Source organism: Tarenaya hassleriana, unplaced genomic scaffold (genome assembly GCF_000463585.1).
Source record: "Tarenaya hassleriana unplaced genomic scaffold, ASM46358v1 Cleome13, whole genome shotgun sequence".
Taxonomy (NCBI): Eukaryota; Viridiplantae; Streptophyta; class Magnoliopsida; order Brassicales; family Cleomaceae; genus Tarenaya; species Tarenaya hassleriana.
Window position 1 is genome coordinate 2,488,880 of NW_010963495.1, and position 22,735 is coordinate 2,511,614.

Here is a 22,735-nt window from a genome sequence, read left to right on the forward strand (position 1 = left end):
GCACTTTTGAAAACCCTGTTTTGCTTTTCTAATATATGTAAATATACAAAATGGAAATTAAAGCATGTTCGTTTTCTTTTATATACCATTCTTCTTCTTCGTAACAGATCATTACAAAATTCTTAAAATATATAATATATATCGAAACAGCAAACACGAAATAAAAGTAGAAAAGAAAAGGGAAACTAAAATCGGGCGTTTTCGAATCCGTGGAGGTCGCTGACTCGATTCAAGTGCTTCCTCATGATCGCCACTCGAGCCAACCTCTCGGCCGCTCTCCAAGCAGACGTCGGCGTCATCACCTCTGCCACCTGGTCTCTTCCCTTGCTCGCCACGTGTCTTCCCCTCGCTCGGTTCAGTTCTGCCAGCTCAGCTTCCACGCCTCGTAAGCACGAGTCACCCGAGCTCACTTCGTACTGCCCTAGCAGCGCTCTCGCTGACGTCAGCATTCGCTCAGCCCCCGCGAAATCGTTGCCCTCCATCAACCTCCTTGACTCGGCCACCGCTCGCCTGCTGACGTGGATGTTCCTGAGCCACGCGATTCTCTGGTTCGACGACCTAACCGCTTCAGGCCGTGGGACCAGAAGCGCCCCATCCTCGGAGCTTCTTATCTCCTGGGATGTGGGGTCCACGAAGCGAGATCGTACGGTCATGATTCTGTGGGGTGCACCGGATGGGCCTTTTACCTCCACCAGCACCTCTCTCTCTTCGTCGGCGTACATGTCACCGAACCGGATCGAACCGGAGCCCAGCAAACCGGGTCGACCCGATAGAGAGTAAACCGACGTTATCTCTCCCCGACCCGCCCCGGACGCCAATCCGAGCTCTAAGTTCAGATCCTGTACGGACAAGCTCAGCAAGCTGTTGACGCGCTTGGCGAACGCGTCCTCTGGAAGCAACTGGTTGCACGCGCCGATGCCGTCAAGCCTAATCGTGTGCACCGGGATATCTAACTGAGAGATGCGCGTGGACGACACATCCAACTGGGCCCGTTGGGCCTGATAGTCGCTGTGACGGCCCGTTAAGACGAAGATAGTCGAGAAGAGGTTTTTCTGCCGGCGATCTTCCACGACCTTCGCCGCCTTCTTAAGCGCGTCGTTCACGCTCATCCCTTCGCCGGCGCCGGAAACGATGAGCGTGTCGACGATCCGACGGGCCGATCTCCTGCCGCTCGCCGTCATCCTCCGCAACGGAGACATCCTCTTCGACCTCGAAGAGAACGCGACGATCGACAAACGGTCCGTCTCGCGGAGAGACGATATCACAATCGTCATCGCGCGCTTCAGCATCTCGCCCTTGCCTCCGACCATGCTCCCGCTCACGTCGAGAACCGTCACCAAATCCACCGGAGCTCTACGCGCTGCCCCACGCGCAGCCGGGAACGGTGGCGACTTCACCTTTAACACCACCGAGTAAGTCTCGTATCCCCTCGACACCGCCACGATCGCAGCCTCCGGCGACAGCTTAACTTCGACGTTTCTCGAGGCGGGATCCGCCAGTAGTTTGGCGGTTAACGGTGATGGCGTGTTGACGAAGAACCCTTTGAACTCGCCGTTGTCTTGCTCGTCGTCGTCGTCATCGTTTTCATCGGATTCCGGTATGGGGTTGAAACCAGTGAGTGAGATCGGAGAGGAAATCAAGGGGTCATCGTCGTTGTAGATTCTCAGCGACTTGCTCTTAGTTCCCCGGGTCCTGGACTCGGATTCGGATCCGGGTTTCGGATAATTTTCAGCACCCAGTTCGTGGAGAGAGAGAGAGAGAAGCGAGGCTTGTCTCCAAGAGGCGCCGCAAACGGGGCAGGCGGTGAGGAGCTTGGAGTCGCCGGCGCGTGAGGCCACGCACGGGAAATGAAACGTGTGCGAACACTCCGCCGTGAAAATCGCCGTGCCTTGCCCTGCCTTCACGCTCTGTGCGCAGATTCCGCATCTGCTGCTACTCTGCTCCAAAACCCAAACGGAAACCAACAAAAAGAAGAAAGCATCAGCCAAATTCCACGATGCGTTTTGTGCTTGTTCGACGTTAAAAATCCATTTTCGATTCTTACTTTGTTGAAGCAGAGTTTGGATTTGAACAGGGAGAAGCTCGCCGGCGACGAAGGGTTTGAAGAAAGGCTGAGAAGAGAGACAGGGCTTCTGTTTCCCTTCGGCGGCGGTGTCTCCGGAGTTACATCGCCGGTGGTTCTGCACTGCAACTTCGGGCTACAAGGAAGCGACGGAGACGGAGTGGCGACGGCGGTGGCCGCCCATTTCCGGCACCGGAGGCTGGAGCCGGAATAGGGTCTGGTCTCGGATCGAGGCGTGGACGGGTTGGAGAAAAACCCGAATCGAGATGCGGGTTTATCTCGGCGCCGATGATTCTCCGGCGAATCACCTCCGGCGTCTCTATCTTTGGGTACGGAAGTGCAAAACGCCCTTCTCCAACCGTTCATCATTATGCCTTCTTCTTCTTCCTCGTGAGTAGCGATAGAGATATGCTCTCTAAATTGCGGTTTCTATGAGAAACTGTAAGATCGATTCAAAATGGAAAACGATGAAGAGAAAACAGGGAGATAGAGAGAGCATTTAAGAGAGGCAGAGATGGTGGGGTTGCATTTAAACTGTGTATCCTTCTCTTTCCCAATCAAAAACTATTGAATATTGCTTACCAATTGAATTCAAATAAATATTTAAAATTGGAAAATCAAAAATCAAAACAGTATCCTTATGTTTACAAAAAAAAATTAAAAAAATCAATAGACCAGTACATACAATATCCTTATTCTATCAAATGAAATCTAAATAAGTGATATATTTCTAATTTCTGTTATTTAATACGCTATTTTCGTGTACCGTTTCCCTTGCAAACAAGCATTCAATCTTTGTCAGTCCATTACCTTCTCAATGTCTAACTATAACTCCTAAGCAAAATTTCCACGTCAGCATAAATATGTATCAGTACCTTGTAAAGCTCTTTTTAACATTTAACATGGTTACCCAAAAAAAACATTTAATATGTGACCTATGATAGAGTATGGTAACAATTAAATGCGAGAAGAAAAAAGATAATGAGCATCATAAATAAATACATACATTATATTCGAGAAAAAAAATAGCAATAGAATGGGTCGGCGATCCCAAGGATCTTATTAATAGACGCCAACAGCAGCTACTGTGTACCCTGTACTTAAATGTTTGTCATGGGTCGGTCCATTTTTATCCTAGCGCATTTAATTTAATTTTTGTTTAAACGAATTGAAATTTATTAATAATCACTTTTTCCAATTCTCAAAAAATGTTACGCCTTTGTTACAGCTTTTAACGTACATTCATGCATGCATGCATGTACGACCACGTTCTTTATGAATATAGATTAGATTAGTCTGAGACTCCGACCAGACCAGCTGCGCTGCGAGAAGAAAATGGTGGCAGTGGCAATATCTCAATTCATCACAAATGACACGTAGTTATTACAGTTCCAAGGTCCGACAACGTTTTTGCCTTAGAAACCATGCAATATTTTCATTTCGATATAAGATATATAAAAAAAACACGGTTATATATATTTCTATTTTTCATTTTATTTTTTAGCACATAAATTGAACTTAACCCTAAATGCAATGGCCTTACCCGTACAAAAAATGGAAAACGTAAATAAATAAATAAATAACCCCCCTGTAAAAAACAATGTACATTACACGACATGGGCTCATATAGAAAGCCAAAAAAAAAAGGTCATGCATTGTCTCGAGAAGTATCATTCGTCGTTTCATTGACCAAAATAGCAAATATCAAATGTTAGATTCCAAAATACCGGAAATAACATTAATCATAACGGCCTATACGAAATTGATTATATATATAGATATTATTGAATGCAAACTCTAAGCTTAATTAAAATGATAATTAAAATTAAAATTTCCAAACAATGCTGTAGCTAATTTTTTTTTTCATCCTGGCTACTAAATATCACAGCCAATTTGTCAACTTGATTTACAATCTTATGAACAAATTGGACATACGATTAATGCTGATTCCGTGGTTTAAAATGAAAATGAAGAATTTATTGTTTCCGCTTATATAAATGACTCCAATACTTACTGCTGTAAAACAAATACTAGACAAGAAATATCTTCAATAAATGAAGAATTTATTATTATTTTTATATTATAGTTTTATTGACATTAATTATTTTCGGAATACCAACCTCTATAAGGTCCAAGATACTAAATATAGATACGAACGATTTCTCCCAATCGAGGAAGGAAAGCCCTCTATTTGGTCCAGTGTCTCTTTACAACGATTTTCTTTATATATATCCACATTTTACATTGTAAAATATCGTATGCATGCATGCAGTTACCCGTGTAATTCGAGTTTTCACGTAATTTAATCAAAGTGTTTTAATTTCAGACATCATTCTTGTGTGTTATCTGGTTTTAAAAGGGTGAATGAGACAACGGCCGGTATTTTTTTTCCTCTCGTTTATAAAAAAAAAGGTCGAGAGGATTAATTACATTTCATTATGATATTTATTATCTAATGTCGTTGGTATAGATAGAAAAGGGTTTGAACAGCCAATCATCCGCCGAGCCTCGAAATTTTCAACGGAATTTAAAATTCATAAACTTTATTGTTAGGATCAAGCAAAATCTAATACTTTATATGCACACATTTATATAAATATTATTCGTCCATGGAAAAAAGTAGATTAATTTGGAAGAAGAGAATATTTATAATATAAAGTTTTGGTGGTATGCGTAAAGAGAATGATTGTGAAAGGGGAGAAGACAAGAGGGGGGAGGCTCAAATAGTGTATATAATAAGAATTAATTGACTAAACATAGCTTAAGCTGAAGAAAGGTTTTGGGAGACACACCATATGATGGTGTATGGGCGTATTTATGCAAACACCTACTTTATCAAATTCAATGTTGTGGTCCATTATTTTATTTTATTCAAAGTTTGTAATCACGATAACTATATTATTTTTATTAGTATAATTCTGATTCATTTGAACCCATCAATTTAAATCCCATATATATTCTTTTTCCAAAACGACATTGTCTGTGGGTGAAATTGACAAAGCACTAGGGAGACATTTTACTGTGAGTGAAATAATTAACGTTCGTTTAAATTATTATTTTTTATTATCAAAACTATGAAGAAGCCAATGATGAACTTTGCACTAACCACACCACATCGAATCACTCTCGGAATTATTGATATATCTGTTGCCAAACATTCCACTATGACCACTTCCCCTTGCTGATAATGGCTCATTGACATTTTTGTCCCACCCTGATTATTTATATTTTGCATCATCATTTACTATCGTAATTAAATAAATAATGGATTTATCATACGCACACGACGAAATATTTGGTAGTTCTGAAGGCGATGATGTTGATGATCAACGGCCAGGATTAAGCAATCGGCTCGGCCAAACGAACGTCTAGTGGACACGTGTCTAGGTACTATAGGTCATGAGGAAGTCAAAACGTTGGGGGTGGTATCCGATGTGTACATACGTGTCGCCATCTCGTGGTGCCTGATGTTGGCTCCTCAAAGAACTCGTGCGTCTCTATATTCCTAATGTATATGATTTTCCTCAGATTTTATGTATTTATTTTTAAAAATTTTAAATTAAATGGGCTGAAATTGACTATTCAGGCCTAAGTTAGAAAGGGCTTGGGCCTTCTTGGACATTTTTTACGGGTGGGTATGTTCCCAAATTTGAATCGACGAGCCCTAGAATTTCCCTCCCAAAGGAGCTCAATCGATTCGCTGAAATGTCGAGAAGAAAATCGGTGGCTGCGACGCCGGAATCCGCCACAGCTGTCCTCCGTCGATCTGCGAGACTTATTTCTCGGAAGAATCATGATGATTACCAGAAACTCGGGGATGACTTGGTCGCGGGTTCGTACCCTGCTCCGACACCGACGGAGGACGAAGAAGCTTTGAGGAAAAGCCGTCAAGGTGTCGCTCGTCAAGCACCGAAGAGGTTAGTATACGCATTGGGTGGTGTATTTTCCTGTGCGAATTCGAAGATGTCACCGGAATCGAGTGTTTCAATGGAGGGGCTTTGTTCTTTAAGGCGATCTCCTAGGTTTTCATGTAGGGGATGTTCCAATTCCGAAAGAGAGAAATCTACTCGATGTAATTCCAGCAAGACTTCGCCTGCTTCATCGTCTTGTAGGATATCGACGATTGCGTCGAGAGCGTCTTGTGGATTGAACAGTTCCAACGATGGTTCCTGTAAACTGAGACGGTCTCCCAGGTATTTGAGTGGAGGAGGTTCTGTGGCTCAATCTTCCTTGGACAGGAATGATTTGGGTAAAAGGGTTTTGGGTAGATGTAATACTAAACCTGAAGAAGGGAGCAGTTCGAGTGATAGTTCTTGTAAGCTGAGACGGTCACACAGGTTTTCGAGCGGGGGAGATTCTGTGGGTCAATTTTCTTCGGACATGAAGAAGTTGGGAAAAAGTGTGTTTGCTAGATGTAATACAAAATCTGAAAAAAGGAACGGTAAAGGTGACTTAGATTCAAGTGATGGAATTTGCATAAGGAGAAGTTGTATACTTTCAGAGTCTAAGCAAGCATTTGTAGCTTGTGATGAAGGCAGAGTGAGTGTTTGCCGAAGCGAGCGGAAAAGGAGGAAAGGCGATAGGTTACTCGCCCAGGCAAATGAATCGTACAGACAGGAAGAAAATGTTTTGAGTAGCTCGATCTTTGAGTCCACTGTAGAGATTGCAGGTGAAGGTGAGAAGAAACGGGAAATAGTTTTAGGCTTAAGATCTAATAGAGGAACTGCAAGGTCTTCTATGCGGTCTGTGGTAAAAGCTGTCAGGGAGAAGATGATAAGAGGTGACATAATTGATAGTAGAGGAGAAGAGGATCAGTTGAAGTTGAAGAACAAACTTGATGGAGAAGGTAGTTGTGGGGTCATTCATGGGTGGACAAAGGAGCAAGAGTTGGCTTTGCAGAAAGCTTATTTTACAGCCAAGCCCAGCCCTAATTTCTGGAAGAAGGTTTCCAAACTGGTAACTTTCTCCTCGTTTTTCTCTTCTTTTGCTCATTTGTTGTTTAATCTTGTTTTAGATGTATTCAGTAACTTTTTGTTTTCTGGGTGGTTCATCGTAGTGCTTATGTAATGGTTCAGAAGTTGAAGTCGATAACAACTTATGCAGAACAAATTACCTATGGGTTTCTGATACTGAGGTTAGAAAATCAATCTAATACGTTTTGGGTTTCCTTTGCTTACGAGCATGAACAATTGCAAAAAATGCATAAGGGGTTCTTGTTTGTGAATGGACTTGTATGATTATACTTCAGCTCTCTTTCAATTCATCGGCATTGTCATGTTGATGTTAGTAAGTGCCAGTTATTTGTCTGTCTGTATCCCTATATATTTTTTTATGTGGTGTTGCACCCAGTAACATAAATATAAATTTGATCCTTCAAATACTTTTATGTCAGGTACCTGGAAAATCTTCGCAGGATTGTTTTGATAAAGTGCATTCAGACCTTATAACCCCCCGCCAACCTCAACCACGATCAAGGGCCAAGAAAACAAGCTTATCACCAATTCCACAATTTTCGCTTTCTGCAAGCAAATTGCTGAAACCTACAAGACCTAAGGCCAAAATACTGGGTGTGAGGAAACAAAGCAGGAACCGTTTTGCTAAGAGAACTATTAGACATCTACTGGAGAAGCAATGTCATGTGGATCAAGGTCATGGGTTGGACCTGTTTTCAGTTCTCGAGCCCAGCACCAAAAGCTACGCACTTTCAACTCCTATGCGAACAGGGGCAAGTGTTCAGAAAATCCTAGAAAGATCATCTTCTGCACATAAGAAACCATGTTCGAGATTCACAAGTGCAAATACAACAACTCTCACAAGTCCTCCAGTTCTAAAGCAGATAAAGAATAAGGCATTGCACGAGAAATACATTGATCAGTTGCATCTTAGGGAAGCTAAGAGAAAGACTGAGTCTGCTAGGGTGTCTGGTCAAGAAAATATCAAGCCTATTGCTGCTCAGAAGAAGGATTCAGTAAGGGCAGTCAAAGATAACCTTATCTTTGGTGTGAAAGATGCATTTGAAAAGCTTAAAGGTCTAGAAGCTGAGATCTCATCCAGTTCTTCAGAGCTCTGTTATGATCATGGTGAAAGCGAAGAAGAAGATGAAGCATTCTATCTCTAACCAAGTAAGACTCGCAACTATCTTGTATAACTGTAGGATCTGTAACCAGTGCTGCTATCATCTCTAACAAAAGCTGGCCATTGCTGTGAATGCTTTGACTCATGGGGTTAGAGCATTCTATGTGGACTAGTTTCTTGTGTAAGATATGTAAATAAAATAGTATATGGAAGATTTTATTCATTTCCAAGATTTTTGGGTGAAGAGCAGATGTGACAACCATTAGAAGATCCTTCTTATGGTTTGGTAACATAATTCCTTTCTAATTTCCATTCTAACCAACAAAATCCTTAATATTGCTTCTGCAAAGTTCTATGAGAAAATTCTTCCATATCCCACATTTCTTAACAATGCTTCCTTTAAGTCTTCACATCCTCGTAGCTCTCTCTGCTCTGCATTCTGATTTCAGGGAAAGTTGAAAAGCACGAGTACGTGGATTATGGACAGCGCACAAAAGTGCAGAAGAGTGCATTGATTTTATATGTACAGAGAAGTTGCATTTACTTCGGAACATGAAGCCTGGAATGAGAAGTCCCCAAAGGAGCTAATGACACACTGTTGAATCTCCAGTCCTAACGCCTCCAAAGTGCAGACTGTTGATAACAACAGCCCTGGCTTGGCTTCACAGCAGAAATCGATCCGGGTATCACATTCTCTCCTTTCTACTTCAAACTGCAACATCATTTACATGAATGTAGAAGAAATTGAATATTAGTTGTGTCAAAGTATCAAGATCCAAGTCAAATTTATGTGTATCTCTGCCTTTTCATTACCTTGAGGGAGTTTGTTGCTCCTGCTTTTGTGTTCTTGAGTTGTCTGAGACCCCGTACAAGATTGGTCGGGTTCCTAGAATTGTCTGGTTCTTTTTCTTCGAGTCTGTTGATCTTATCCAGAAGCTCTTTCATGTAGTCAATCGCGTCTGCAAGAATGGAAGTTCTGTCCATCTAGTGGCATCCCCAATCCCATTTTCTTAGAATATACCTCAAAAAAAGAGTCCTGATGAAAAGGTCATGACTTTGCAAAAGATTCGATGTACCTTGGTGATCTTGGGGACAATTGATCTGAGCATGCTGAGTCTTTCATTCAATCTTTTCCTCCTCCTCCGTTCTGCCAATAGGTTCTTTGAAGGTTGCCCTTGTAAATTCTTAACCTTACCCTTACCTTTGCTGTCATGAGAAACATTGATAATGTTGTCTCTGTTAGTCTCCACTTTGCAGCAGCTAATGTTGCATTGCTCCTGATCAAAGAGTGATGGTGCATAGTTGTATTCTTCATGGGCAAATGATCCTCCACCAAAAAACTGCAAGTGATCTTCTGAGATCATGCTGAAAGGACATTCAGCAAGGGTTGGGTTGGAGATGAGTTCCATGAAAGATGGGGTTGAGGTTGGTAAAACTGGGATTTCATTGAAACAACCAAAGCTCCATTCATTTGGAAAGCGGAGATCATAAACCTCATTGTTGCAAAGATTATTTGCCCATGTTTCTGTTCTGGCTTCCATGGCATCCTCCATGAAACCATCTTCCTTTTGCTCCATTGATCTCTATCCCTGAGCTCAAGGGAAGAGAGAAGGGTTGAGGACAAGGGTCTTTTAACAAAAAGAAAAGGGAAGGGGGGGGTATCTAAGCAATGTGTAAAATGCTTAAAACTTGTTGGGTGAAATCAAATCTTTGTCACTGCCATAATGTTTGGTGCATGTGAATGAACAACCAAAAGCTGCTCTAAAATATATTATTATTATCATCACATGTCAAAATGAAGCAACACTTCAGAGTCTTGTCTTCGTATGTGAAGCCTTTTGAAATAGGCACACAACCTGTGTGATTGTGTGCGTATTGTGTTACAAGGGCTATGACTGGTCAAAAGACGAGACTCAGTTCTCAAGGTGAATGTATTAACGGACAAGAAGACCCGTCCAAATGGTGACACCACGCCAATCGTCTATTCCCTGTTTGGGTATCACACTTTTGTATCGTTAATTATCATTTTTCATTTTCTAAAAAGATTAACATATTCCTTATTTGTATTTTCTATTATAAACAATTTTGTTGAAAAATATTTATTTTTGAAGGGATAAAGCTTGTTATAGAAAATGTTGCAGTATTCACTTCTGAGTCCTAAACAAAGAAGATTTCAAATTTGCTCATCCCATAATCATCACAGAATATAAAGTTTCAATGACTCGCTGCAATGTTTGTCCACAAAAGAAAATCGACATGGAACCCTTAATTTCCACAGACAAAGTGACTGCATGCTTTTGACTTACAGTTACAAATTGCAATAAATGCGTGCATATTTGTAATTTGTGAAAAAAGATATAAAAAAAAAGTGAAATGATATATATATATATATGTGTGTGTATTGGTTGCTGATAGTGTTGTTGAGGCGTATGTAATCGATCATCAGAAGTTGATTGGTTTAAAAAGATTGAATTTTTATGGTTGTGAGTGGATGAAAAGGATATAACCAGGGGCCTCCGGTGATGGCTCCGCCGCAATACGCAGCTCCTCGCCGAGATGGCAGCCCGGTTTTCTTTCTTTTTTCTTCTAATGGAATCTATATATATATATATATCATTCGTGGGAATAATTTTATAAAATTTTATAATTTATGTGCTGTGATGTTGCATTTGTAATGTCTGATAACACTGTTATATATATATATATATATATATATATATATATATATATATATATATATGTGTGTGTGTTCTACTGTTTGATCCAAGATCTCAAAGCTTGTAGGAAAAACGAAGACACAAACTTGAAATATATCACAGAACACACTTGACAGTTATGTAATATCACTACACAGGCAGACACCACACGTTGCTCTTACAAAGAGCCATTACACATTGTTTTATTCTCTTACACACATACACACATATATATATATACACACAGATATATAGAACCTTCCATTTCAGGGCTTGAACGAATACAGACATCAAGCAGCAACCGCCTCAGTTTGCGCCGGGGAATTTCCGGTTGCACCCTTCAACGTACCAACACCGCACCCTCCACAGCCACCGCCGCAACCACCGCTGCAACCACCGCTCTTGACCATGTTCCCCCCACATCCACCACCGCACCCTCCGCTCTTTACCATGTTCCCGCCACACCCACCACCGCAACCACTGCACCCGCTTCCACAGCCGGCAGAGCCTGCCGCCTTCGCCGTGTTTCCACCACACCCACCACCGCATTCGCTTCCACAGCCAGCAGAGTCTGCCGCATTTGCCGTTATTCCACATCCGCTTCCACAGCCGCCGCCATTTTCAGGTGCTGCATTAACCTCACTTCCTACCTCCACTTCATCTTCTGTTGCGGCACTCCACCCACCAAATCCTTCCTTCTTCGGGATAGAATCAAGTATAAAAGCAGATATGATTCCTGGTAACACCACCCAGTTCTCCTTTGCCTGTACATGTCATGGTTAAGGACAGGAGTATCGATCAGACCAAACATTTGGATCAGATTCTGGGTAGCATTACCATGAAAGCTCACCTCGAAGGAACGGAACTTCAAGTCGAGCAATCCCACAGCTTTTCCATATGGGTGTTGCTTTGAGAACTCTACTGCAGTCATGAAATCTTGGTCACTTCTTCGCTTTGTGCAGTGCTTTGGCTCATAATCCAGCTTTCTCCCGGAGTAAACTTTCACCTGTACAAATCATGTAATATTCACCATTGAAGACATGGATATGGAGACGAAGAAGATTCGAGCTGAGATGAAAGTGCATACCAAATGACTCCCCAAAAGCTGGAAGAGAGGACCATCTGCCATTGGACTGTTTAGATGCTTCAGAGACCATTTTGAGTCCAGCAAATTCCAGAACTTGCCAGTAAACTCAGCGAGCACAAGGGTTTCGCCAGATTCTTTAATGCCAATCACTTGTTTCTTAACAGTGTTGTCACCTTTAGCTGCTCCGCCATTAGAGTTCCTGTAGACCCACGAGAGAAAATGTAGCTTTTAAGTTCAAAGGATATATATGGAGAATTCTGCTACAATGGTTAATAACAATGGAGACATTAAAAAAAACAATACATGATTGGATTTGGTTTTCTCATACCTCATTTCGAGGCTGATGACCTCAGCTTCGGTTTCATCAACAATGAGTGTCGAACTCTTAGCAGGACGAGCCTTTCGGAGCATGGGAAAGCAAGAACCTTTGAGTGATGATCCAGACCGAACCATGGTAAGCAAAGGTGGACTGCGGGTTGGCGGGGTAATTGAGACAGCAACCCTTAGGCTTACGGGTTTCGAATCCGACTTGCTGTTACCCGGAGGTGTCAAATCCAGCCATTTCTCGACAGAGAGTTTAGCAGCTGGAACTAGGAACTCCCGTAGGGACAAAGAAGCAGAACCTAAGTCTTTAGGTTCCTTAGAAACTGGTATCTTACAAGGCGATGAAGCCATGAGTCTGAAACAAAGCTCTCCTTTCGGTTCACACTGGAATGAAGCAACTTGCTTCTGCCCCGACTCGGACAGAACAGTCAGTCTACGTTCGGTATTAAACAGAGAATCAGGCTGGGTTTTGCTGAACACAACAAAGGGTTTTCCCTTGTGACCATCTGGTAAGTTCTTAACCCCGACAATCTCCAGAAGAACCTGAAGAATGTAAAAGAATCACAACTGTGGCCAAAGCATATGATCTAATAACCAATCAAATGGAAGAGACCATTGACCAAGGATGCAAGAAACTACCTCAACAGCTTCCACCTCTGGAAACTGGATTACATTATGGCACTCACTATCCTCGGCCGATACTTCTTTACCTAAAAGGTCAGATGCAAATGGAGAATTTGTGACAGGAGCAGGGGCACCTCCTCTATACATAGCACCAGCCTTCCAGTACCTTCTACCGAATGTCTCCTCCCACTGGGCCGTAGTTCCAGAAAACCCGGTATCAAGTTTCTTACCTTTGCTCCTGTCGGAGTCAGTGTCGTCATGCTCAAGGATCTTGCCAATGGCCTTTTCCAAATCCTTGCAGTAGGAGACTGGATGAAGCTGGTGAGTGTGCCAGATAAGGTCAATATCGTAAGTTGGAACACAGAAACGTTTAATGGACCTCTCTCTGTTTCTCTTGATCACGTGGAGAAAGCCTTTGTATCTCGCCACGGCTTCATCCAGGAAGACGTCATTGTTTACATGAGCTCCGGAAACCTGTAGCAAAAACAACAGAAAGAACATAAGGCTGCTTCTCAGAAGTGAAACTACACTAGTTACTAGGATGCGAAACATCAGATCTCCTCTAACTCGTATCCTTGTAAGTTTATTTAAGGACATGAAACAGCGTCCAGTCATATAAAATCAGTAAAAGGCTCTATGGGCGGGAATAAGAAGCTCTGTAATCATCAACGTGCAAGTTGACTCAGAAGATATATCTCTCATCAAGAGGAGTGATTGATCAACAGAAGCTTGTTTTGTTGTTTTGGTTAATATCCGAAATTGTGGTTTCATTACAACGCAGTTGAGACAAGCGTTTCAACGGTCACCTGGTAGTAAAATGGGCTTTGCCTATTGACTGCTGAAACCAGATCATATTCAGTGCATTTTTCAAGAGCCGACATCTTCTCAGAGACATCAACTGAGTCTGCCTTAACCAAATCTATGTCATAAGGCTCTTCAGGATACAGCACATTCCAGAGATCCTCGGTTTGTTTTTTGCAGTGCCCGTTTGTGGAAGATACCACGTAAGAATTGTCAAGAACCCTCCCGTAAAGCTGCTCACAGTCAGATTTGTATCTCACCTATATGACAACAATACATTTAAGTTATTTCTCCGTGGCTAGAGATTTATCAACAATGGATATGCTTATGTATATGGATGTGTTATCGTAAAGGTTACCGGATTCAGCCTATGGCAATGCCAAACCCATTCACAGTCAAGAGGAGGAACCAAAGGGCTTTCACGGATAGACGAATCCTCCGAGTATTTGGCAAGCAAGGGAAGCCAGCAAGCATTGTACCTGAAATCACACATCAAAGCTTTATCTACAGCTAGAAGATGAAGCCAAGAATATGAACTGGAAAGGGCAGCCATGAGATCAACCTATAGATGGCTCTGGCAAGTGAAGGGCCTTCATAGAGCCAACGATTCTGGTCAACAGTTGCAAGGAACTGAAGCTGTTGCTTAGCTGCAGCCATGAGATCAACGTTTATCTCCAGCTTTTGGGCTTGAAGCCACTCCATCTCTTGCTCATTTTCCTTGTCCATCTCACAAAATTCTTGTCTGAAATTGCAATTTGGAAAAGGGATGACACAATCGAATTGTGATTCCGGCACCTCATAACATCAAAAAGATTACATTTTGACCTCTGTCCGATCTCATTTACATAGGCCTATTTGTCAAGACATGGGTTTTACAAGTATTAACATCGAAAAAGATTCATAATTTCAGGATATCTGAAAATTAGAAACTAAAAAATTCTGTTTGGTTCCTCGGAAAACCAAAGGACATCCAAGAAAAAAAACGAGAACGTGGGATTTTCCTGGGAAAATAGGAAGAACAAGATGATAAGCAACGAGATCACAACTACGGAGACTTCAAGGTCGAGACTTTTCAGAGACCGAACATAAGTCAAACCAGACAAGACCGGGAAATGAAGAACACATAGTTAGAAAGAAAAGAACAGGAGGTACGAACAACCCACCTCCGATGACCGAAATATTTTTCCGATGAAGCCAAGTCCACAGAGGAGTTGGACCCCAGAGGGCGGCTTTTATAGCGAGCGACTTCCTCCGTGTACGACTACGAACACAAGCAAGAGCTTGTACTGCTGCTTTTCTTAGGAATGACGAGAATGCCCTCGTTTAGACCAAAGAGATTATTATCCAATTCTCTCTCTCCGTCATTTCCAAAGCATCCCCACGAAACTGCTCGCAAGAAAAACAAGAGTAAAAAAAAAAAGGTTTAAAATTGAAAATATATTTATTACTTGGCGAAACAAGGAAGAGGAAGAAGAGGTTAATGATTTTTTTTATTACATAGACTTTATTAGATTATTAATATTTAAAAATGTATAATTTAATGTTTTATACGTCACGTTGGATGGTTTTATTTAAGAATATGTATCCATAAATTATGTATGCACTCCTCTCACTTAATAATTGAAGATGGTCTTTTTTTGGGTTAATTACAAAAAAAAAAGGTGGTAAATTCAGACAGATAAAACCATACGTGTAAAGAAGAGACTTTCCAGTTATGTAACGTTGAGCATTTCTTTGTCTGCAATTGAGCCCACGCTTTTTGTAAAATGATAATCTCACATCATTTCCACTTTTTCTATTTCAATTTTGTTCAAAATTTATAAAAGAAAAGAAAAGAAAAAGAAAAGAAAAAGAGATTCAAGCACATCAGTTACATAGAAAAAAGAAAAATGCGGCTGAAAAGTTTGTCTGATTCGCAACTGAAACTAATTGGAATTTTCTTGCAAAGATTCCCTCGTACGAACTAGTTCTACTCCTTTATCCAATTGCCCAAAAAATCTCCAGTTAATTCAATCGAAAGCAACAACTTATACTTCGATCCCATATAAAAACGTTTTGAAAATAAAAATAAGGGTTTTTCCAAGTAATTTGCATCAAGCAAATCTCAAATGGATTCAGAGCTCAACAGCCTACCTCCAAAAAATTCTAGATACAAGCTCATCTGCTAACTTCTTTTCTTGATCAAGAATCAAACTAAAACTTATTTCTGGAAAAAAAAATCAAATTCAAATTCATGATTCAGACCAGTTTCTCCCTCACTTCTTGGAACCGCTTGCCTCTTCATATTCAGCTTCTGGTGTCTGCTCACCGCCGCCGGCGCCGCTGTTTCCTTGGTCAGACCCACCAGAGGAAGATCCTTTAGACATGTGTTCACCTATTTTCGAAACAGCCTTGTTTGCAGCTTCGAGCTTGGCCTTGATCTCATCGATGTTTTCTCCCGTCATGGCACTCCTGAGTTCAGACACAGCGGTTTCAATCTCAGTCGCAATCTCTGTAGGGATCTTCTCTCTGTACTCGCTCAAGCTCTTCTCGATACTGTAGATAGTCGTGTCAGCGCTGTTCCTTATGTCGATCAGAGCCTTCCTCTCTTGATCCTTCTGAGCATGGAGCTCGGCTTCTTTCACCATTCTCTCGATCTCATCGTCTGAGAGACCTCCGGAAGATCGGATGGTGATCTGCTGTTCTTTTGCGGTGGCCTTGTCTTTGGCCGAGACAGTAACTATACCATTGGCATCAATGTCGAAGGTTACTTCGATTTGGGGCATTCCTCTCGGGGCTGGAGGAATACCCACAAGCTCAAATTCTCCGAGGAGTTTGTTGTCAGATGCCATTTCACGCTCTCCTTGAAGGACTTTGATACCCACTTGTGTCTGGTTGTCTGCTGCTGTCGAGAAAACCTGAGCATTGTCGGGAATGGGGTTACATTACATGGCAATGATGTCAGTATCAGTCTATTGGGATGCAGATAATATCTAAACAAATTAAATAGGATCTGTTCCTCTTTTTAAAGTTGGTTACCTGTGATTTCTTTGTGGGAATAGTGGTGTTTCGGTTGATCAACCTGGTGAAAATTCCACCAAGAGTTTCGATACCAAGGGACAGAGGGGTCACATCCAAAAGAAGCAACTCCTTCACATCACCACGAAGGATACCACCTTGGATAGCAGCTCCCATGGCAACTGCTTCATCAGGGTTAACACCTTTACTAGGACTCTTGCCAAAGATCTCAGAAACAATCTCTTGAACTTTCGGAACACGGGTCATTCCACCAACAAGCAGAACCTCATCGACTTCTTTAACCGTGATTCCAGCATCCTTCAGACAATTTTGGCATGGGGCCCTTGTCCTCTCGATCAACTTGTTAACCAAGGCTTCAAACTTTGACCTGGTTAGGGTGATGTTCAAGTGCTTTGCACCAGAAGCATCAGCTGTAATAAATGGTAGGTTGATTTCTGTCTGAGATGTCGACGAAAGCTCTATCTTGGCCTTCTCAGCAGCTTCTCTCAACCTTTGGAGGGCTAGCCTATCATTCGTCAGATCAATTCCATCCGTACTCTTGAACTCGCTGACCAAGTACTCCAATAAGGTGTTGTCAAAGTCTTCTCCTCCCAAAAAGGTATCTCCATTTGTTGATTTCACCTGTTAAAGAAACTGCTATATGACTGCAACACGAGCAGATTAAAAAAGAGAGCAGTAGATAGACAAGACATACCTCGAAAACACCATTGGAAATTTCCAAGATGGAAACATCAAAGGTTCCTCCTCCAAGATCGAAAACAGCTATGATACCCTCCTTGTTGTTCATACCATATGACAGGGCAGCAGCTGTTGGTTCGTTGATGATCCTCTGGACATCAAGACCAGCGATTCTCCCAGCATCCTTAGTGGCTTGTCTCTGTGCATCATTGAAATAAGCAGGAACAGTAATAACAGCTTTGGTGATAGTTTTCCCAAGGTATGCTTCGGCAGTTTCCTTCATTTTCGTGAGAACAAAAGCTCCAATCTGGCTAGGAGAGTACTTTTGCCCATTTGCTTCGACCCAAGCATCACCATTTGGAGCTTTAACAATCTTGTATGGGACCATTTTCATCTCCTTCTGTGTCTGAGAGTCTTCAAACCGTCTCCCAATCAGACGTTTGGTCCCGAAAACTGTGTTTGTTGGGTTTGTCACTGCCTGACGTTTGGCTGGGGTTCCCACAAGGAGTTCACCCTTCTGGTTGATCGCAACCACTGAAGGAGTGGTTCGAGTTCCTTCGGCATTCTCAATCACCTTAGGTGTCTGTAACACAAGATGGGATCCAATAACTTTAGCAGGTAAACTCAAACCCGCCTTCCAACTCAGCAGCCAGCACAAACATGATGAAAACCGCCAAGTAAACAAGACCAAAAGACGAAGGTCATACCTTTCCTTCCATCACGGCCACACAAGAATTGGTGGTACCCAAGTCGATACCAATAACATCATTACCGACGGGTCTGGCGCTGGATTTCACAGACGAACACACACGTAAGGCAAAGACAACACTTTAAGAGAGTCAATTAATAGTAACGCAAATGGGAGACGAAGTACCTGAAAGGCCTCGCCAAGAAACCCAATTTCCCAGCCAAAGACGTATTTCCATTTGCAGATAGCTGCAGAGAGAATTTTAACCGTGAGAGCTTGCTTCATACATGTTCGATTTGGGAATTCCCAAAATAAGTTCAGCTACTAGAGATCCTCAATCAAAATTCAACTAATTTAAGACACGAAAACCAATAAAGCACTCGGAGACTACTCCTCATAAACACCAAAAATCAGAATAGATAAGAACTTCGAAATGTAGATCCCAATAAAAGAAAACGATTCAACGACCACCAAACCACGAATATTCATGCTCGATATTTCTAAGCCCCATTTGAGCCCGAAAAACGATATGAAGATGCGGATCCAATCCAACAAAGCAAGATAAATAAACACCAGAAGACGAGATTCAAACGGGAAAATGATTCGTACGGATTTGTAAGCTGAGACGGAGGCTGAGTGGAGCTCGCGGCGTCGGAGCGAGCGGAGAAGAGCGGCGGTGGCCATCGGAGAGGTCTTAAGGTTCGTAGGGTTTAAAGCACAGAGACGCAACCGAAACGAAATGACTGACTGCGCGTAGGGTTTAAGGGGCCATTTTATGAAAGGGCATCTCATGCCGTAATTACCGACATACCCTTTTCGCTTCTAGAAAGTACCCGACTCTTCCGCTCTGGAGCTTTGCGCGTCGGCGTCATGGTCGCGAGGGCAATTTAGGAAATGCAGAAAACGTGGTTCTCCCTTGAGTTCGTGGGCTACAAGTCATCTTCTGACCTGCGACTTTTCTACTTAAATGGGCCTTTATTGGGCTTTATATTTAACAATTTTTTTTACCTGCCCAATACGTTTTTTTTAATCAGTTACTAGTAGTAACAAAGTAATATCATAGTTTCCCATAGGATAAAACCGCAATGGCATCAAGAAATCCTGCTAAAAAAGTCAACAAGAACCTTGTCAATGGAAGAGGAGAGCCTCCGGAGAGCCATCGCCATCGCCATTAGGATCATTACAAGAACAAGCAAAGATTGATCGATTATGAATGGACAAGAACCGCCGAGAGAAAGAGGATAAAGTTCCAAGAACTAACAAAGATGATGATGAATGGTTCTTTCTGAGTAAGAATACAACAAGCTTAATTGATGCTAACAAATATGAACAATTTAAATGGCGAAAAGAGAAGGGTTGGCAGTTGCAGTACCAACTTGAACCTCCAGCATTTCAAGTCGGCGTTCCAGCAAATCCAGCTTCTCATTCAACGTTCCCAACTTGCTCTTTGTTGTGGCCTCTGTACACAAATGCAAACACCCCGTTATTCGTTTTCATTAGTATGACCACAGTGAACAGGCAGAATCGCTCGGGAAGAAGATAAAGATTGATGAGATCCTTGCAGGATATGAAAAGGAGGCATTAACCAGAAGTAGATGTGTTGACCCACATAGTGCTTTGAACCATAGAGATGGATCTACAAACAATTGTTCATGTGACGTAACAAGAAGATTAATCCAGGGCCAGGCCAACGGATTTCAAGTATTACATTGAAAGAGGACTGAATTCGCTGCATAGTATTCAATTTCGCATTCAAGAGCAAAGATATGGAATTGCAAGAGCAATTGGCATGGCTGAGAACCAAAGTTCTCAATATGATCTCACTTAAAAACCAAAACTTTCATCTGCCCACCACCTGAAAACCAAAACCCCAGGACAACAATCTTGATTCTAAATGAATCTCTCGAGAAACAGGGATGCTTCTCTGTAAAACCCTAAAAAGTTTCTAAATTTAGCACACAAAAAAACAAGTATTGGCCAAGCCAATCGAGCTACTAACAACACGAAACTTGAGCATCTGGGCAAACATTCTGCAGCAATTCCAACAACAAGTCGCAGAAAAAGAAGTCTAGAATCTACAAGGGAACATGCGAGAGAGAGAGAGAGAGACGAACCGAATTGGACGAGGAATTCGAAGAGACGACGGACGTTGAGAGAGATGTGGGAGATGAACTCCCGATTTTCCCAATCAGCTTGAACAGCGATTCCCACGTTCACGGCGTTTGTGATCCCTCCTGCTTTCGCCATTACTTCCAAACTCAACCTTTCTCCCCAAGAGAAACTTTTACAAAAAAAAAAAAAAAAGGAAAACGAGGGCAGATGTAGAAATACTTAATACACAGGTTTCAGATGCCACAGCTTTCACTCTTTTTGACCCTTTTCGAATTCGTCGCCCACTGCCAGAAAATGATTGGGCGACCGATAACGGAAGAAGTGTCTCCTCCTTTCTCTCTTACTTCTGAAATTTTTCCCCTTTTCGCGCAGGTGTTATGGTGATGAGATGGCGATTGATTGCGCGCGAATATAAAATATGGGGCTTTGATGAGAAAAAACACAAAATCAAGGGGCTAAATTTTGATTTATGACAGTACGGTGGGCAGGTTCAGGTTGGTGTAGTGGAGGAGGTTGTGCCATTGAAATTGTAAATTTTTCTTTTCTTCTTACCTTCTTTTTTTAATTAATAATCGTTGATTCTTGATTGGGTCGGGGGAGATGAAATGTCACTCTCGAATCTCAACCATAAACAAGAAGATATTAAGGCTCCTCGCAACTATTATGATTAACCATTTCGGATTTCGGTTATTTTCGAGTTCAGTTATTTTGATTATAGAAAAACTATAACAATTCGGTTTTTATATAAACTTTGGTTTGATTCGATTCAGTTCACAGTTTCAAAAAAAAATTATTTTTTTAAAAAAATAGTCGGTTTTATGGGTTATTTTTTTATTCGGTTCGGTTTATGTTTTCTCAGATTTAAAAAAACTATAACCGTTCGGTTTTGATGTTATATTCGATTCACATACAATTATGTCTTATTCGGTTCGGTTATTCGGTTAATAAACGAAATGGCCATCCGTACCAACTATATCTACTGCAGGGATAGTATAAGAAGGCTTAACACAAAGGCATATGACGAGAAAAGGCCCTGGCATAGGAAGAAAGAATTGGTGGACTCGCTTCCCCATTGGTGAACTGAATTTATTGATCATTACATAGCATATAAGTTTAAGGTTTGGGCATAGAGTATGTAAAAGGCGTTACATGTATCTATCTATACACATTCCGTGGAAATCCGGGCATAAGATATGACATTATCCAATATTCATTTACGCCTCTGCTGAATCTCCCAGTTTCTCCATGTTTACCTTGTAATATGGCCACTCCCCTGTTTCAGACAACCTCAATAGTCAGCATATGTATATACAGAAGGAAACCCTCAGCCTCAGGGAGAAGGTCAGAACCTCGCTTCCTTAGTTCTTGTACTTCATGGTTTCCTTTTCGAATCCAACGGTCGGGAACTGCTTTGCGTACCCCTCAACTTCATGGCGCAGTTTGGTGATCTCAGACTGGAAAGATTGCATCTTTGACACGAAATCCTTCAGCTTGTTTCCTGCTTCCCAAAAGAAAAGAGTGTACATGTTTAGATATGGATGGGAGAATCATCAGACAGAGAAGGAGAATGAAAATGTATAAAGAACCTTGTGCTGAAGTTTTGATCTTCACTGCCAAGTTCACAGCTTTGTCAAAGTATTCGGCCACCTTGGCAAAGTCCTCCTCCACAAATCCTCTGGAAGTGAGAGCGGGTGTTCCTGCCAGTTGGAATGGAGGATTTCAACTATTTCTGTCCAGAGTTTGTGGAGATAAATAAATAAATAAATTCTTTTACCCATCCTGATGCCACCGGGAACCATGGCAGAGACATCTCCTGGAACAGTGTTCTTGTTAGCTGCAATATGAACAGCTTCCAACACCTTCTCTACTCTGGACCCATCAATGCCCTGTCTTACCCAAAAAAAAAAACAATGTATGTAAGAACTAAACAGTCTCTTTCTTAGATAATATTCTCTGTCACTGGAGAAGGAAGAACAGTAATAAGCTGAAAAGACCTTGTTCTTCAAGTTAACCAGAACCAGATGGTTGTCAGTCCCACCAGACACGAGGTCGTATCCTTTCTCTTCCAGTGTCTGCATCAATAGATAGATAAAGCTTTTTTAGACAGGAATGGAACACGTGGCCCAGGATGAGGTTTGGTTCTACAGGCTTAGTACCTGAGCGAACCTTGCAGAGTTACTCAGGACTTGCTCTTGGTATGCTCTGTATTCCGGAGTAGTTGCCTGCATCATGTGAAATGTATGAGAGATTATCTTTTATACATTTCCTGTTCAGAATGTCGGCCCGGATGTAAAATCGAGTGATATATATGGTTGGTCCATGTATAAATGTGCAGAGAGAGGGAGAACCTGTTTCAGAGCAACAGCCAATCCTGTAATGGTGTGGTTGTGAGGACCACCTTGAAGACCAGGAAAGACAGCCTGGTTGATCTTGTCTTCATAATCATACAAAACCTTCAAATGGAACAGTACAGTACAATCGCATCTTCATGAATCGGAAATTACAAACAACTGGAAGAGACAGAGCATCATCAGTTTCAGTTCAGAAAATGACCTCTTTCCCATTGGACG

General features: G+C 41.9%; 7 protein-coding genes across 8 annotated transcripts in view; 1 reads left to right on the forward strand and 6 right to left on the reverse strand.

The window, feature by feature from the left end:
• Positions 1-29: 29 nt before the first annotated feature.
• LOC104807655 lies at positions 30-2,628 on the reverse strand. Of its 2 annotated transcripts, none has more exons than XM_010533034.2 (2): positions 1,986-2,628; positions 30-1,947 (listed from the first exon to the last, which is right to left on the reverse strand). In XM_010533034.2, exons 1-2 carry the CDS (start codon positions 2,429-2,431, stop codon positions 186-188), a joined length of 2,208 nt encoding a protein of 735 aa, XP_010531336.1. In that variant the 5' UTR covers positions 2,432-2,628; the 3' UTR covers positions 30-185. The 2 variants fall into 2 exon arrangements, with proteins under 2 accessions (XP_010531336.1, XP_010531335.1); XM_010533033.2 differs by having other exon boundaries at positions 33-1,937; positions 2,045-2,627.
• Positions 2,629-5,733: 3,105 nt separating this feature from the next.
• LOC104807657 lies at positions 5,734-8,652 on the forward strand. The gene is made up of 4 exons (XM_010533036.2): positions 5,734-7,018; positions 7,119-7,196; positions 7,455-8,184; positions 8,559-8,652. The coding sequence occupies exons 1-3, from the start codon at positions 5,768-5,770 to the stop codon at positions 8,178-8,180; spliced, it is 2,055 nt and encodes a 684-aa protein (XP_010531338.1). The 5' UTR covers positions 5,734-5,767; the 3' UTR covers positions 8,181-8,184; positions 8,559-8,652.
• LOC104807656 (transcription factor bHLH93-like) lies at positions 8,191-10,017 on the reverse strand. Its single transcript, XM_010533035.2, has 4 exons — positions 9,214-10,017; positions 8,951-9,121; positions 8,682-8,849; positions 8,191-8,576 (listed from the first exon to the last, which is right to left on the reverse strand). The coding sequence occupies exons 1-4, from the start codon at positions 9,712-9,714 to the stop codon at positions 8,490-8,492; spliced, it is 927 nt and encodes a 308-aa protein (XP_010531337.1). The 5' UTR covers positions 9,715-10,017; the 3' UTR covers positions 8,191-8,489.
• Positions 10,018-10,918: 901 nt separating this feature from the next.
• Positions 10,919-14,940, reverse strand: LOC104807659 (glycine-rich domain-containing protein 1-like). Its single transcript, XM_010533038.1, has 9 exons — positions 14,833-14,940; positions 14,232-14,411; positions 14,028-14,148; positions 13,675-13,929; positions 12,884-13,342; positions 12,249-12,787; positions 11,921-12,119; positions 11,684-11,839; positions 10,919-11,597 (listed from the first exon to the last, which is right to left on the reverse strand). The coding sequence occupies exons 2-9, from the start codon at positions 14,393-14,395 to the stop codon at positions 11,124-11,126; spliced, it is 2,367 nt and encodes a 788-aa protein (XP_010531340.1). The 5' UTR covers positions 14,396-14,411; positions 14,833-14,940; the 3' UTR covers positions 10,919-11,123.
• Positions 14,941-15,702: 762 nt separating this feature from the next.
• On the reverse strand, positions 15,703-18,797 carry LOC104807660 (heat shock 70 kDa protein 9, mitochondrial). Its single transcript, XM_010533039.2, has 6 exons — positions 18,663-18,797; positions 18,240-18,301; positions 18,073-18,151; positions 17,382-17,948; positions 16,688-17,308; positions 15,703-16,566 (listed from the first exon to the last, which is right to left on the reverse strand). Exons 1-6 carry the CDS (start codon positions 18,735-18,737, stop codon positions 15,925-15,927), a joined length of 2,046 nt encoding a protein of 681 aa, XP_010531341.1. The 5' UTR covers positions 18,738-18,797; the 3' UTR covers positions 15,703-15,924.
• A 436-nt stretch (positions 18,798-19,233) lies between these two features.
• On the reverse strand, positions 19,234-20,584 carry LOC104807661 (protein BRICK 1). The gene is made up of 2 exons (XM_010533040.2): positions 20,168-20,584; positions 19,234-19,512 (listed from the first exon to the last, which is right to left on the reverse strand). Exons 1-2 carry the CDS (start codon positions 20,298-20,300, stop codon positions 19,388-19,390), a joined length of 258 nt encoding a protein of 85 aa, XP_010531342.1. The 5' UTR covers positions 20,301-20,584; the 3' UTR covers positions 19,234-19,387.
• A 653-nt stretch (positions 20,585-21,237) lies between these two features.
• The window catches only part of LOC104807662 (serine hydroxymethyltransferase 1, mitochondrial), a 3,698-nt gene continuing 2,200 nt past the window's right edge, over positions 21,238-22,735 (reverse strand). Inside the window, exons 10-16 of the mRNA XM_010533042.2 lie at positions 22,514-22,620; positions 22,322-22,387; positions 22,160-22,237; positions 21,940-22,051; positions 21,752-21,862; positions 21,515-21,663; positions 21,238-21,438 (exon numbers count right to left, since the gene is read on the reverse strand). Of these exons, the coding sequence (XP_010531344.1) occupies positions 21,524-21,663; positions 21,752-21,862; positions 21,940-22,051; positions 22,160-22,237; positions 22,322-22,387; positions 22,514-22,620 (614 nt within the window). The 3' untranslated portion in view covers positions 21,238-21,438; positions 21,515-21,523. The remainder of the gene's footprint in view (positions 21,439-21,514; positions 21,664-21,751; positions 21,863-21,939; positions 22,052-22,159; positions 22,238-22,321; positions 22,388-22,513; positions 22,621-22,735) is intronic.